The sequence below is a fragment of the Pelodiscus sinensis genome, chromosome W (assembly GCF_052426305.1).
Source record: "Pelodiscus sinensis isolate ZL-2025 chromosome W, ASM5242630v1, whole genome shotgun sequence".
NCBI lineage: Eukaryota > Metazoa > Chordata > Testudines > Trionychidae > Pelodiscus > Pelodiscus sinensis.
Window position 1 is genome coordinate 10,243,466 of NC_143084.1, and position 13,281 is coordinate 10,256,746.

At 51.0% G+C, this 13,281-nt stretch overlaps 1 protein-coding gene across 1 annotated transcript in view; it reads left to right on the top strand.

The window, feature by feature from the left end:
- Window positions 1-825: 825 nt before the first annotated feature.
- The window catches only part of LOC102454332 (scavenger receptor class F member 2-like), a 264,639-nt gene continuing 252,183 nt past the window's right edge, over window positions 826-13,281 (top strand). The window contains exon 1 of the mRNA XM_075914780.2: window positions 826-1,115. Within this exon, the coding sequence (XP_075770895.2) occupies window positions 1,009-1,115 (107 nt within the window). The 5' untranslated portion in view covers window positions 826-1,008. The remainder of the gene's footprint in view (window positions 1,116-13,281) is intronic.

Below are 13,281 nucleotides of genomic sequence, written 5' to 3' on the forward strand. Positions count from 1 at the left end.
ACAGTCCCTCTTGGTATGGCTTAACTTTGATGCTGAGGCAGACAGAACTTCCTGCGATTCTGTCTCATAGAGATGCAGCTCATACGCACAGGTCATTTGCACGTTGTCTTGCGCGCCTCCCACTTTCTGCTGTGGGCAGCGACCTCCCAAGTCTGTTCCCGAGGTTCAGGCATTTGCAGCGCCCCGCAACTAGCCCAATCGCATACACACAAAGCACCTCGTCCCCCTCTCTGAGCCCGACCCCTTCCACGGGCTCCTGGCTACGCTCAGGTCCCAGCTCCCTTCCTTGCCCACCCCCGCAGCGAGCCGCACAGGCTGTCTCCTCCCCGTCTAGCGCTCTCTCCTCCCCAGGGCTGTAGCGAGATCCTTTTCCTCCGCAGAAACTGACCAGTGCAGCGACCGAAACACTGAAACTGTGACGGTCACAAAAACTGAGAAGTTTCACTTTTTGACTATACACCGGCAGCCTCCCTGTGTCTCTCCCCGGCAGCTTGGTACATGTGCTGCAAAGTGCCTCGCCCGCTCCGGGTCACTCTGCAAGGCATTTGGCCCCGGGGCACACTCCACACAACAGCGAGGGTGGGCGGTGCCCTCCCGCCCCCGCTCCCTAGCGAGCGGGGGCCAAGGGTCAGCCCGCTTCTGCCCAGCGACCCTACAATAACTTCAGGGGGCCACGAGGGGACAGGGCCGCGGCGGGGCGAGGCGCTGCAGCCTGGCCGGGCACAGCGCGGGGAGGCCCTGGGGCGGGCGGGAGGCGGCGGCTCCGCGTCCCCCAGCGCCTGGCCCGGGATCAGGGGAACCAATGTGGAATTTCCTGGCTGGCCGGGCGCCCTCCCGCTGCTGCCGAGAGGGGCGCGGAGGAGGCGGCGGCGGGGCAGCTCGGCGCTCGCACGCAGCTTCCGGCCGGGACCCCGCAGGCAGCCGCCATCGGGGAGCCAGGGGCTGCCGCGCTCGGGCCGGAGAGCGGACCGCGCTGCCCTGGACCCGCTGCGAGCGCGCGAGACGCCGATGAAGGCGCCTGGGGGCCCGGCTGCCGCGCGGCTGCTACTGCTGCTGAGCTGGGGAGCTGCCCAGGAGCTGAGTCCCGGCGGGAGGAACGTGTGCAGAGCGCCCGGGTAGGAGCCGCCGCGGGACCCCGCCGCCCGGCACTCGCTGCTCTGGGGGCGAGCCTCCTCCCGCCGGAGAGGGGCCCTGCGTTGCACCCCCTGCCCCCGAGGGGCTGCCAGGGGAAAGGGTGGCCTTGACCTCCCTTCGGAAAGGGGGCTGGTGCCGATCCCCGCTGCTGGGGAGCCCAGTCCCGGTGGGCGCTGGGAGCCAACAGCTCCTGGGGAGGAGGTTTTGGGCGACTGGGTGGGGCTGGAGCACCAGAGGATTGAAGTGTCTCAGTTGGGGGCGATGTCAGTGAGGGTTGGGGGTTTTGAAGGTTTTTTTTCTCACTTGTGTGGTCCCCAAGTGATTTTTTTTTCTGTGGATCAGTGGCCCCTGACCCAAAAAAAGGTTCTTCACCCCTGCCATAAATAAAGAAAATATGGGAACCTTTTGTGTTGGACATAAATAAATATTTTACTTTATTGAAAATGAAGTTTGATAAACTAACATGAGAAAGTTAAAGCACTTATTAATTTAAATTATTAAACAGACTATTTCCTTTCCTACTGGTTAAACTAAATGGGTTTCCCCAGCTGCAGCACTAGCCAAATGGCTCAGGTGTAATTACATAATTAACGGAGAGTTTCCATTAGCACAGGCCTGGGCAAAATATGGCCCATGGAGGCAACAGAGAGTCCAGGGCTGGCCCACAACATTTTGGCAACTGAGACGGGGAGCTCAAATGACACCCCCCATGCCCCCTCGCTTGGGCCAAAACTTTGAAAGGTCTCAATCCTGTCTTCTTCCTGTTCTACTCCTCTCATGGGACTGCTCTGCTACCTACCCCAATACAGGAGAACTAACAACTTAAAATGCCTTGTTCAAAAATGTTAAGTAACACGTAACTTTCAAACGCCTGAACAGCAAATGTAACTTTTCTTATCTGTGTAGTAAACACTGGCATTTTTATCTGTTTGAATACTCAAAGTGGTGCTTTCCGTGCCTTCTTGGTTGCAAAGATTTGAACAGCTTCCTGAAGGTCCACAGACTGGGCCAGCTCATGCTCTATTGAGATGGTTGCAAGGCCGACCAGCCTCTCCTGTGTCGTTGTGGAGCGTAGATGTGTTTTTATTAACTTCAGCTTGGAGAAGCTGCGTTCCCCACTCGCAACAGTTACAGGAAGTGTTAGAAGTACACGCAGAGCAACAAAAGCATTTGGAAAGAGGGTGGTCATCTTATTTGTGCACATATATTCCAGAACAGCCTTTGGAGTTGATCCTGCTGAAATGTATCTTGAAAGGGCTTTCAGTTCATCACCTAAATCACTCGCCTCAATATCGCACATGTCATCATGTGTCAACACTGTCTCTAGTGCCCTGCATTGCTGGTGTAGGTCTTCTTCAGGTATAGTGAGGAGTTTTGGGATATCATACAACATCCCAAATATACTGCTGTGTTCCTTGAGCTGCATGAAATGTTCTTCAACTGACTGTATTGCACAATCTAGCACCTGGCTAAAGAATTCAACTTTGAATTGTTGTTTGGGGTCTCTTATGGGATTATCCGTGCCTCGTAATCAAAATGTCTTCTTCTTCGGTGACTCTTGTATTCTTGAATGGGTAGGAAAATAGCTTCAGTGTGAAGTTCCTCTGCCAACTTCTGTGCACTCTTCAGAACATTTTGAAATCCCCCATCTGACTGGTAAGACTGTAGGCATGACCTTGCTTTGTCCAGTTGTTCCATTGCTCCAGATATATCAAGGTCAACACCTTGGAGTCTCTTACTTACAACATTTATTTCAAACAGTATGTCATGCCACAACACTAAGCCACACAGAAATTTGAAGTTATGTATGTTTCTGGTGATTCCATTTCCCTCTGCCACTGTTCTCCCACAAACAGTTCCTGTCATAGCATTATCTTCCATAATGGCAACTATGGCATCATCTATCTTCCCAATATGGTGTTTGATAGGCTTTATCGCCGCCACTCGACTTTCCCATTGTGTGGCACTCAGTGGTTTCAGTGTCAGAGAGGATGTTCCCAGATGTTGCTTCAAAATTTGCCATCGATGTAGTATCATCAATGTCAATACATTCTAGAAAATGCTCTCTGACAGTCACCATTGCAGGGACATTTTCACTAGGTTCTGTTGTTGTTACAAAACGCACCATTAAAGTCATTTGTTCCCTATGGCTGTCAGGTGTGCAGTCCAGTAATATCTTGCTGACTTCAGATCTGTCACAATCTTCTGTTTGACTTTTGTTGTCAGTAACTGTATGATCTCATTTTGAATTCTTTTTCCAAGGTAGTGGTGTGTACATTTCTTGGGTGGTGACTCTTCTTAGATGCTCCTGGAGTACAGCATCAAACTCAGAAGGCAGAGCTGTTGCTGCGGAGCCGTTACCACCTAGCTCCTGAGTGAGAGGCCTGCCCGTTAGGACTCAGACCTTTCAGTTGCAGGTGTTGCCTGCAGCCATTACCACAGGCGGCCTTAAAGCCAGGAGGCCGGGCCCGAAGGGGCGATCTAAAGGGGGCTGCCCTTTTGAGAGAGCCCTTCGGGGGCAGACCGAGGGCAAGGGTGTGTGCTGTGATGGTAGATTGTAATTGAGTGTGTGTTTGTGTGTGCTGGTGAGAGCAGCACACTTGGTTGTGTGGTGGCCTATTCAGTCCCTGGTGAGAGCAGGGAGGGCAGGCGAGGGTTCTTGGTGAGAGGAAGTTCCCTTTAGCTACCCAAACTGAAGGTGTGTGTTTGTTCTGCTCTCCCGCCCCCCAGCCACTATGTGGTTTGGCACAGATGGGGTGCCTATGGAGGAGGGCTCCGATGGCATCGTGGCAGTTGTGACAGGTAGGGGAAGATATGGAAGTATGATCCGGACTGGCCAGCCAAGGGGAATGAGGTTTAGACAGTTATGTGCTATTCCTTTTTCCGGTCCTGTTCCCAGCCTTAAAAATGTTGGGAACTTGAATACCTGGCCATCAGCCCTGAGGGTGCTGTTGCTGAATGCCAGGTCGGTATCCCAGAAGACAGCTGTCATCCACGATTTAATTCTGAATGAAGGAGCTGACCTGGCTTGTATCACTGAGACCTGGCTGAGAGTGGAGGGAGGCGTCGACCTTTCCCAATTGTGCCCGGCTGGGTTCTCAGTACAGCATCAGCCGTGGCTTAATGGTCGGGGAGGTGGGGTGGCAATTGTCTATCGAGATACTATCTCACTGGCTAGGGTTGCGGTCCAACAAAGTGTCAGATTTGAGTGTCTGTCCTTGATGTTGGGTGGCCGGGATAGGTTGGGTACGCTGCTTGTGTACCGCCCACCTCGCTCTACGGCAGATGCTCTGCTTGAGCTGGCCGACGTGGTCTCAGACGTGGCGTTGAGGACGCCGAGGCTTTTGGTCTTGGGGGACTTTAATATCCACGCCGAGGCTGTTCTGTCTGGTCCGGACCAAGATTTTATGGATACCATGACCACCCTAGAACTATCCCAAGAAGTAACTGACCCAACACATGTTGCAGGTCATATGCTCGATTTGGTTTTTTGGACTAAGGGCGATGGAGTTCTTGGGATAAGGGATGTGGCTACACTCCCTTTGTCATGGACTGATCACTACCTGGTCAAGTTTAGACTATCTGCTGACCTTCCCCTACACAGAGGCGGAGGACCAATTAAGATGATCCGCCCTCGGAGGCTGATGGATCCGGAGGGTTTTCTGAGGTCCCTGAGGGATTGTTCAGCCATTATGGCAAATGGTCCTGTAGATACCCTAGTTCCGTGGTCACCAACCAGTAGATCGCGATCTACCGGTAGATCTCAGGGGCTCTAAGAGAAGCTCTTGAGCCCTCTCTGAACTGTGCGCCTGCGTAGTACATTTACATTAGATTTCCTCATGTAATGTAGGCGGGGCTTCAAGGAAGGGGTGGGGGAGTATATATTTGCCTGTTTTTAGATTTAAAAAGTGATCTTGGGTGTAAAAAGGTTGGAGACCACTGCTCTAGTTGATACATGGAGGAGTACTAGAGCTGAGTCTGATCGACTGTGGGTTAGAGCTGAACTGCGAGCTTACTCTGTGGCGGTGCTGACAGCGAAGAAAAGCTACTTCTCCACCCGTATCGCATCCGCACAATGCCGTCCAGCGGAATTGTTTCGAGTAGTGCGGGGCCTGTTGCAGTCTGGCACTCATGACGAAATAGAGGAGCCTCTGGCCCCCCGCTGCGATCTGTTTGCAAAGCATTTTGCTAATAAGATCGCCTGCATCCGGGTGGATTTAGACTCTGGTTGCTGTGTAAGTGGGGCACAGAATGTGTTGAGTGCACCACCCAGTCTTTTTTCTCTGGATCAGTTTCAGCTATTGCAGACTGAGGATGTGGACAACTGGCTGGGTCCAGGATATTATTAATGCGTCTTTTAGATCTGGTATGGTTCCTGCTGCCTTGAAAGAGGCAGTGATAAAGCTGTTACTCAAGAAGACTTCCCTAGACCCATGTGACTTAAATAACTATTGCCCAGTTGCTAATATTCCCTTCTTGGGCAAGGTACTCGAGCGGGTGGTGGTGCTGCAACTCCAAGCTTTCTTGGAAGAAACAGACTACTTAGATCCATTTCAGTCTGGCTTTAGGCCTGGTTTGGAACTGAAACAGCCTTGGTCGCCCTGGTAGACGATTTACGCCAGGAGATAGACAAGGGGAGTGCATCCCTGTTGATTCTCCTAGACCTCTCAGCGGCTTTTGATACCATTGACCATGATATCCTTCTGGGACGCCTGGCAGAGTTGGGTATCAGAGGCACTGTTTTGCAATGGTTCCGGTCCTACCTATCAGGATGCTTTCAGAAGGTGGAGCTAGGGGGCTGCTATTCGACCCCGTGGCGATTGTGCTATGGGGTCCTGCAAGGTTCCATCTTGTCCCCTATGCTGTTTAACATCTACATGAAGCCGCTGGGGGAGGTCATAAGGAGTTTTGGAGGACGGTGCCATCAATATGCAGATGACACCCAACTCTATTTCCCTGTGACATTAGAACCAGGTGTGGCAGTGACTGATCTAAATTGGTGTCTGGAGGCAGTGATGGTTTGGATGAAGTCAAATAAGATGAAGTTGAACCCAGATAAGACTGAGGTCCTGTGGATCAGGAGGCCATCTGTTCGGGAATGTGGCATGGCACCTGTTCTAGACGGGGTTACTCTCCCCTGAAAGAACAGGTGCGCAGCTTGGGAGTCCTCCTGGACCCCTTTTTAACATTTGAAAATCAGATTTTTTCGGTGGCCAGGAGTGCCTCTGGGCAGCTTCGTTTGATCCACCAGCTGCGACCCTTACTGAACAAACATGACTTGGCCACAGTGATCCATGCTCGTGTTACATCCTGACTAGATTACTGTAATGTACTTTATGTGGGGCTGCCTCTAAAGAGCCTTTGGAAACTTCAACTGGCCCAGAATGCGGCTGCTCGAGTTTTAACTAACACTCGTTATACGGAGCACATTATGCCAGTGCTTCGGCAGCTGCACTGGCTTCCGGTATGTTTCCGGGCACAATTCAAGGTTTTAGTTCTGACCTATAAAGCCTTAAATGGGTTGGGTCCGGGGTATCTGAAGGACCATCTTCTCCCATATGAACCTGCCCGGGGATTGAAGTCAGCTGGGGAGGCTTTGCTTCGTGTTCCCCCACTTGTGGAGCTAAGATTAACATCTACGCGGAACAGGGCATTCTCAGCTTCTGCTCCCAGGCTGTGGGATTCTCTTCCTCGGGATAGTCGCATGGCGCCAACGCTAGCGTTGTTTTGGCGTCAGGCTAAAGCCACCCTTTTTACTCGTGCTTTTATTAATGTTTGAGTTTGTATGTGTGTGTTCCTCCTCTCTATGGGTACGTCTACACTACAGCGCTAATTCGAACTAACTTAGTTCGAATTAGTTAATTTGAACTAAGCTAATTCGAACTAACGCGTCTAGAACTAAAAACTAGTTCGAATTAGCGTTTTGCTAATTCGAACTAGCACGTCCACATTAAGTGGACCCTGAACCGGGCTTAAGGATGGCCGGAAGCAGTGCCGGCAGGGCATGAGAGGAGGACTTAGAGCGTGGAGATGCTGTCTCAGGCTAGCCGAGGGCTGCGCTTAAAGGGTCCCGACCCCCACCCCGGACAGACAGTTCTCAGGGGAGCCCCGCTTGCAAAGCAGTCCTGGCTTGGAGTGCCTGGAGTACCCACACTGGGCACATGACACCACTCAGCCATCAGCCCGGCTGCACTTGCCACAGGCTGCCATCTGGGGAGAGGGGGCAATTGGGGGGCTGCAGGAGAGCTTCCACCCCCAGAAGCCCGCAGAGCCAGCCCAGTCCTCCCCATCGAGGGCTCGTACCCCATTCCTCCCTCACCTCCTTCCACTTACCCTTCCCTAGCCCCTTTTCTTGATGTACAAAATAAAGGACAATTGTGTTCAAAAATGGAATCTGTCTTTATTGAACAAAACTGGGGGAGACTGGGAAAAGGAGGTGGGATTGGGGAAGAGAGAGGCTGGGAGAGGAGAGGGCAACTAAAATGATCGGGTTGGGAACAGGTCCCATATGAAGAGAGGCTAAAGAAACTGGGACTTTTCAGCTTAGAAAAGAGGAGATGGAGGGGGGACAGGATAGAGGTCTCTAAAAGCAGGAGTTGGGTGGAGAGGGTGCATACAGAAAAGTTCTTCATTAGTTCCCATAAAGAAGGACTAGAGGACACCAAAGGAAAGGAATGGGTAGCAGGCTTCAAACTAGTAACAGAAAGTTGTTCTTCACAAAGCAAAGAGTCAACCTGTGGAACTCCTTGCTGCAGGAGGCTGTGAAGGCTACAACTAGAACAGAGTGTAAAGGGACGTGAGATCAAGTCATGGAGGTTGGGTCCATGGAGTGCTATTAGCCAGGGGGTAGAAATGGTGTCCCTGCCCAAGGTTTGTGGAAGGCTGGAGAGGGATGGCACAAGACAAATGGCTTGGTCACTGTCTTCGGTCCATCCCCTCCAGGGTCCCTAGGGTTGGCCGCTGTCGGCAGACAGGCTACTGGGCTAGATGGACTTTTGGTCTGACCCAGGACGGCCATTGTAAGCTCAGGGCTCAGGGTCAGTGATCTCAGTGGACCCCCTTGATTTTCATGCACACCTGCTCCTGGGTGGGCAGGCTGGCAGCTCTCCTGCCTTAGCTGGCCACTTTCCTGTGCCTAGTGCGGAGATCGTGGATGAGGTCCACGATGTCCGCACTAGCCCAGGCGGGTGCCCGACTCTTGCGGTCCCGGGCAAGCTCCCGGGAGCTGCCAGCCTGGTCCCGGGAAGAGGGGGAGGGCTGGGGGGCATCGGGTGGGTGGCTCGATCCGTGCCAGGTGCAGGGTCTGCTGGCTGGGTGCTGGCAGGCTTGCACCTGGCACGGGCACCGTAGCCAGCCCGTGCCCCTTTAAGGGGTCCGGGGCCGGGAGGGGGGCATAGAGTTTCCCTGGTGTTGGCCAGAGTGGCCACCAGGGAAAGCTGGGGAGGGCTAGCCTCCCACTAGTTCGAATTAAGGGGCTACACAGCCCTTAATTCGAACTAGTAAATTCGAACTAGGCTTAGTCCTCGTAGAATGAGGTTTACCTAGTTCGAACTAAGCGCTCCGCTAGTTCCAATTAAGTTCCAACTAGCGGAGCGCTAGTGTAGCACCTATCAAAGTTAATTCGAACTAACTTTGTAGTGTAGACATACCCTATATGTTTTTAGCTGGTTATGTCCCTCTGAGGCCTCATATTTTAAATTCCCATATAAATTTTTTTTTTTTTGTTTGTTCTTGTAAGCCGCCTTGAATATTTTAAATAGGGGTAAAAATATTTAAATAAATAAATACATTAAATAAACTCGGCCATCAGCTCCACAATTTTAAGGAAGTTTCCAGTGTTTGGCACATACAGCTGATCTGAAGTGCCACACAGTGCTAGGTTTTGGGCAGCAAGCATTATCACAATGGCAATGAGCCTCTTCAGAACTTTTCCATGCAGTAATTCTGCGGGTGATCTTTGCATTGTGGCATGTCGTGTAGCCCTGTATGCTTGCAAGAAATCAGAAGTGAAGGTTATCCATGAGCGCCCTTCCAGTTTAGCCATTTGAAAACTCTCTTTCAAGCTTCTGTTAAACCTTTCGATTTCCCCATTGGCTTGAGGGTAATACAGGGATGATCTTCTATGTAAAATGTTCCTCTCTGCTAGAAAAGTGTCAAATTCCAAGGAAGTAAATTGACTACCATTATCTGAAACCAGTTCTTTGGGGTTACCTTCCCTGCTAAAAACTGTAGAGAGGCACTGAATTACTGTAGCAGAAGAGATTTGCAATGTAAACGCTACTTCAGGCCATTTACTGAAATAGTCTATTAAAATGATGGCATAACGACAGTCAATTGGAGCAGTATCAAAGGGTCCTATGATGTCAAATTGCAACTTTTTCCCATGCAGAATCAGGAAGAGGAACAGGCTGTAATGGTGGGGTACATGTCACTGCTGTCTTATCATGCATTTGGGTAGGATAGTGGTGGTCGGAGACTCTCTTCTGAGGGGGACGGAGGCGCCCATCTGTCGCCCTGATATTTCATCTCGGGAGGTGCTGCCTGCCAGGGGCCCGTATCCAAGATGTTACGGAGGCATTGTTGAGGATTATCCGGCCCTCTGACTACTACCCCATGCTACTCATCCACTTGGGCACAAATGATACTGTGAGGTGTGACACTGAGCGGAACAAGAGTGACTACAGGGCTCTGGGAGTACGGGTGAAGGAGTTTGGAGCACAGGTGGTATTCTCTTCAGTCCTCCCTGTCGAAGGTAGGGGCCCGGGCAGAGACAGGTGCATCCTGGAGGTGAATGCCTGGCTGCGAAGATGGTGTCGCCAGGAAGGCTTTGGCTTCTGTTACCAGATTTGCCCAATACTCTGGGGTATGCTCATTTATCCGGGTTACTCTTATGGGACTGGGGAAGGTTAACAATTCTATCCGTGTGCTGCTTGTGCTACTTGTGCTCTCATATGGAGCTGAATTCTCCCTGCTGCCAATTCCCCCTCCCACTGGAGCTCTCCTGCAGGAACTAGGTTCTCAGGATGGGGCTCTTCCCACCTTGGCAACACACACAGACACTCACACCCACTAACAGAGCACGTCTGAGAGGACTGGGTACTCAGCACTCACAAGCTGACCCCCTCATATGTCCCTGGACTCAGCAGGCTAGTTTCACAGCAATGCCACACTGCACCCTCATGTGCCTTTGGACTCCGTGGGCTGGATTAAACAACACTTTAAGAAATGGTACCAGGTGTCGGCATTTCTAGCCCCTAGGGAGGAGGTGTGGGGAGTGCTGGGGCATTGTCGATTCTTTTGTCAAACCCCCCACCTTATTAGAAGCCCCCTTCTTCCTTGTAGAATGAGGAATACAGTGGCTTCTGAAAGAGCGCGTTTGCTCTTCCACAAAAAAAACCAGAAGAGCAAACGTATCCCCAACCCCCCCCCCCCCCCCGCAGTCTAGCCGTACCCCAAGTAAAATGGAGGTTGGGGCAGGGGGAGAGTTTTACCTTAGGGAGGAGATTTCCCAAGTGATCTCTTCCCTGGTTTTTCTTGGAATTACTTGGATGGTGGCAGCAGATTCCCCACAATCCGGGTATTAGGATTTTGGAAGGAGTCTTTGTACCAGAGCCTGTAGAGGCAAGGTTTTGGAGTACTCTTGTGGGCCCCCAACTCCTGCATTCATCGTGCCAGAGTGGGGAACAGCCTTGACAGCACCTAATGTGGACTGGAACACAGATGACCAGAAGTGTACATTGTGTTCCAGATGAGGTCTTATCAGTGCCTTGTACAATGACATCAATACTTGGATATCTCTGCTTGAAATGCCTCATCTGATACAGCCTAGGATTACTTTTGCAGCTTATAGTCATTCTGTGATGGACCCAGGTACCCAAGTCCTTCTCTTCTTCTCCTCTGTCACTTCCAAATGAGGAGCCTTCAGCTGGTAGCAGAAATTTTTATTAAACCTGAAGTGGATGACCTTGCACTTCATACTACTGAATTTCATCCTGTTTGTCACTCTGGTCTTCAAGGTCATCCAGATGTTCTTGTATAACATACCCATCCTTCTCCATATTGGGCGATACTTCCCTACTGTGTATCATTGGCAAATGTCATTGTCACAACCCTTGTTTTTGTGCCAATATCATTACTAAAAATATTGAATAAGATTGTTCCCCAGACCAATCCTGGAGGAGATCCACTATTAACCACCACAGTAGAACCTCCTTCTCTGGGTTTTCTAAGTATCACAGGCATTGGGATGAGTCGATTTTAAAAAAGTACAAATCACATCCCTCTCATGTGGACTAGATTGTGGGGACAGTAGCACAGAGGGGGATGGCTGGGTGTGGGGGGGCAAGGTACTGGTAGTGAGTATGCAGGGCATAGTGTTAGTAGGTGATTGGGGCAGAACATGGGGCAGCGGGCTTAGAAGGCTGGGGTGGAAGAAAAGGATGCCCTCCTCTTCCCTATCCCAGCCAATATACCTTCCTCCCATCAAATCTCCTATCTTTCAGAACAGATATTGGGATTCATTACAGAGGAGGGTAGGGGAAACCACTATTTACTAGCTATTCCTTTCCCAGACTGACTTGTGCCTGCCCTCTCTCCCTGCCACTCCCACCCACCTGCCTATTGTATTTATGATTTCTGTTAAGCAGCTCCTAGACACTCCAGCTAAGATTGTGGCCCCCTGCAGCAGGAACTGCACAGAAGAGCTTCCAGTGGTTATCCCCATTGTAGAGATCAGGAAGTGAGACATTTATGAAATGGACTTATGAACATGAATATACATTACTCAAAGGTGTTTCTCGGTCTGTGAGCATTTGTTTGACTGTGTTTGGTGGTTTGAAAAGAGCGGCAGTTGGAAAGTTTGAAAAGTGTGAATTGGGAGTGCTTTGTTCCAGGTGGGCCTTCAGGGGATGATTGGATTAGAGGCAAGGCTTTGAGACAGGCCTAGCCTCAGCCTTATATAAAGGCAGCCAGAGTGAACGGGGCAGCAGCTAACAGGGGAGTTTGCCCTGGCGGGGAGCCCCATAGTGTTTGGTGGTCTTTTCCTTGAATTTTTTTCTCTTCCGCCCTTCGAGGGGGCATTTAAAAACATCTGAGGAATCTCTCTGAAGGAAGGCAGGTATGGATAGCGATAGGTCTGCTGTTGTTACCTGCACAGCATGTGCCATGTTTGTCTTCCTCCCAGAAGAAAGAAGGGATTTCATCTGCACTAAGTGCAAGCTGGTCGCCATTTTGGAAGAAAAATTAAGAGGACTTGAGGCCCAAGTATCAACCCTACGTTCCATCAGAGAAGATGAAGACTTCGTCGATAGAAGGCAGCATTTAATCCTGCAGGCGCAGCAGGCTGAAGAACCAGTGAGGGCAGTACAGAACAAGGAAGAAAACTGGCAGCATGTAACCTTTAGGTAGGAGAAGGCATCCAACTCAGGTATTCCCCATTCCTGTAGAGGTAAGTAACCACTTTCAGGCTCTCTGCACAGGCACTGCGGTGGAGAATGCTTTGGCAGGGACCCCTCAGGGAAGAAATCAGGAGGAGACCCCACATACCGGAAGGTATGGGATGCGTAGTCCATGACCACCCCCCGCAAAAGAAGACGATGGGTGGTGGGGGTCGGGGAGTCCCTCCTAAGAGGGACTGAGCCATCCATCTGCCGTCCAGACCTGGAATCTCGAGAAGTGTACTGCTTACCAGGAGCTCGAATTCAGGATGTGACCGAGAGTCTTCCAAAACCAATCAAACCTTCGGATCGCTACCCCTTCCTGCTTCTCCATGTAGGAACGAACAATATGGCCAAGAATGACCTTGAGCGGGTCACAGAAGATTATGTAGCCCTGGGAAGAAGAATCAAGGAATTTGACGCGCAAGTGGTGTTCTCATCCATCCTTCCGGTTGAAGGAAAAGGTCCAGGTAGGGATCGTCGAATTGAGGAAGTAAATGTGTGATTGCACAGGTGGTGTCGCAGAGAGGGCTTTGGTTTCTTCGACCATGGGACTCTGTTCTGGGCACAAGGATTGTTAGGAAGAGATGGGATCCACCTAACCAAGGGTATGTCTACACTACCCTCCTAGTTCGAACTAGGAGGGTAACGTAGGCATACCGCACTTGCAAATGAAGCCCGGGATTTGAATTTCCCGGGCTTCATTTGCATA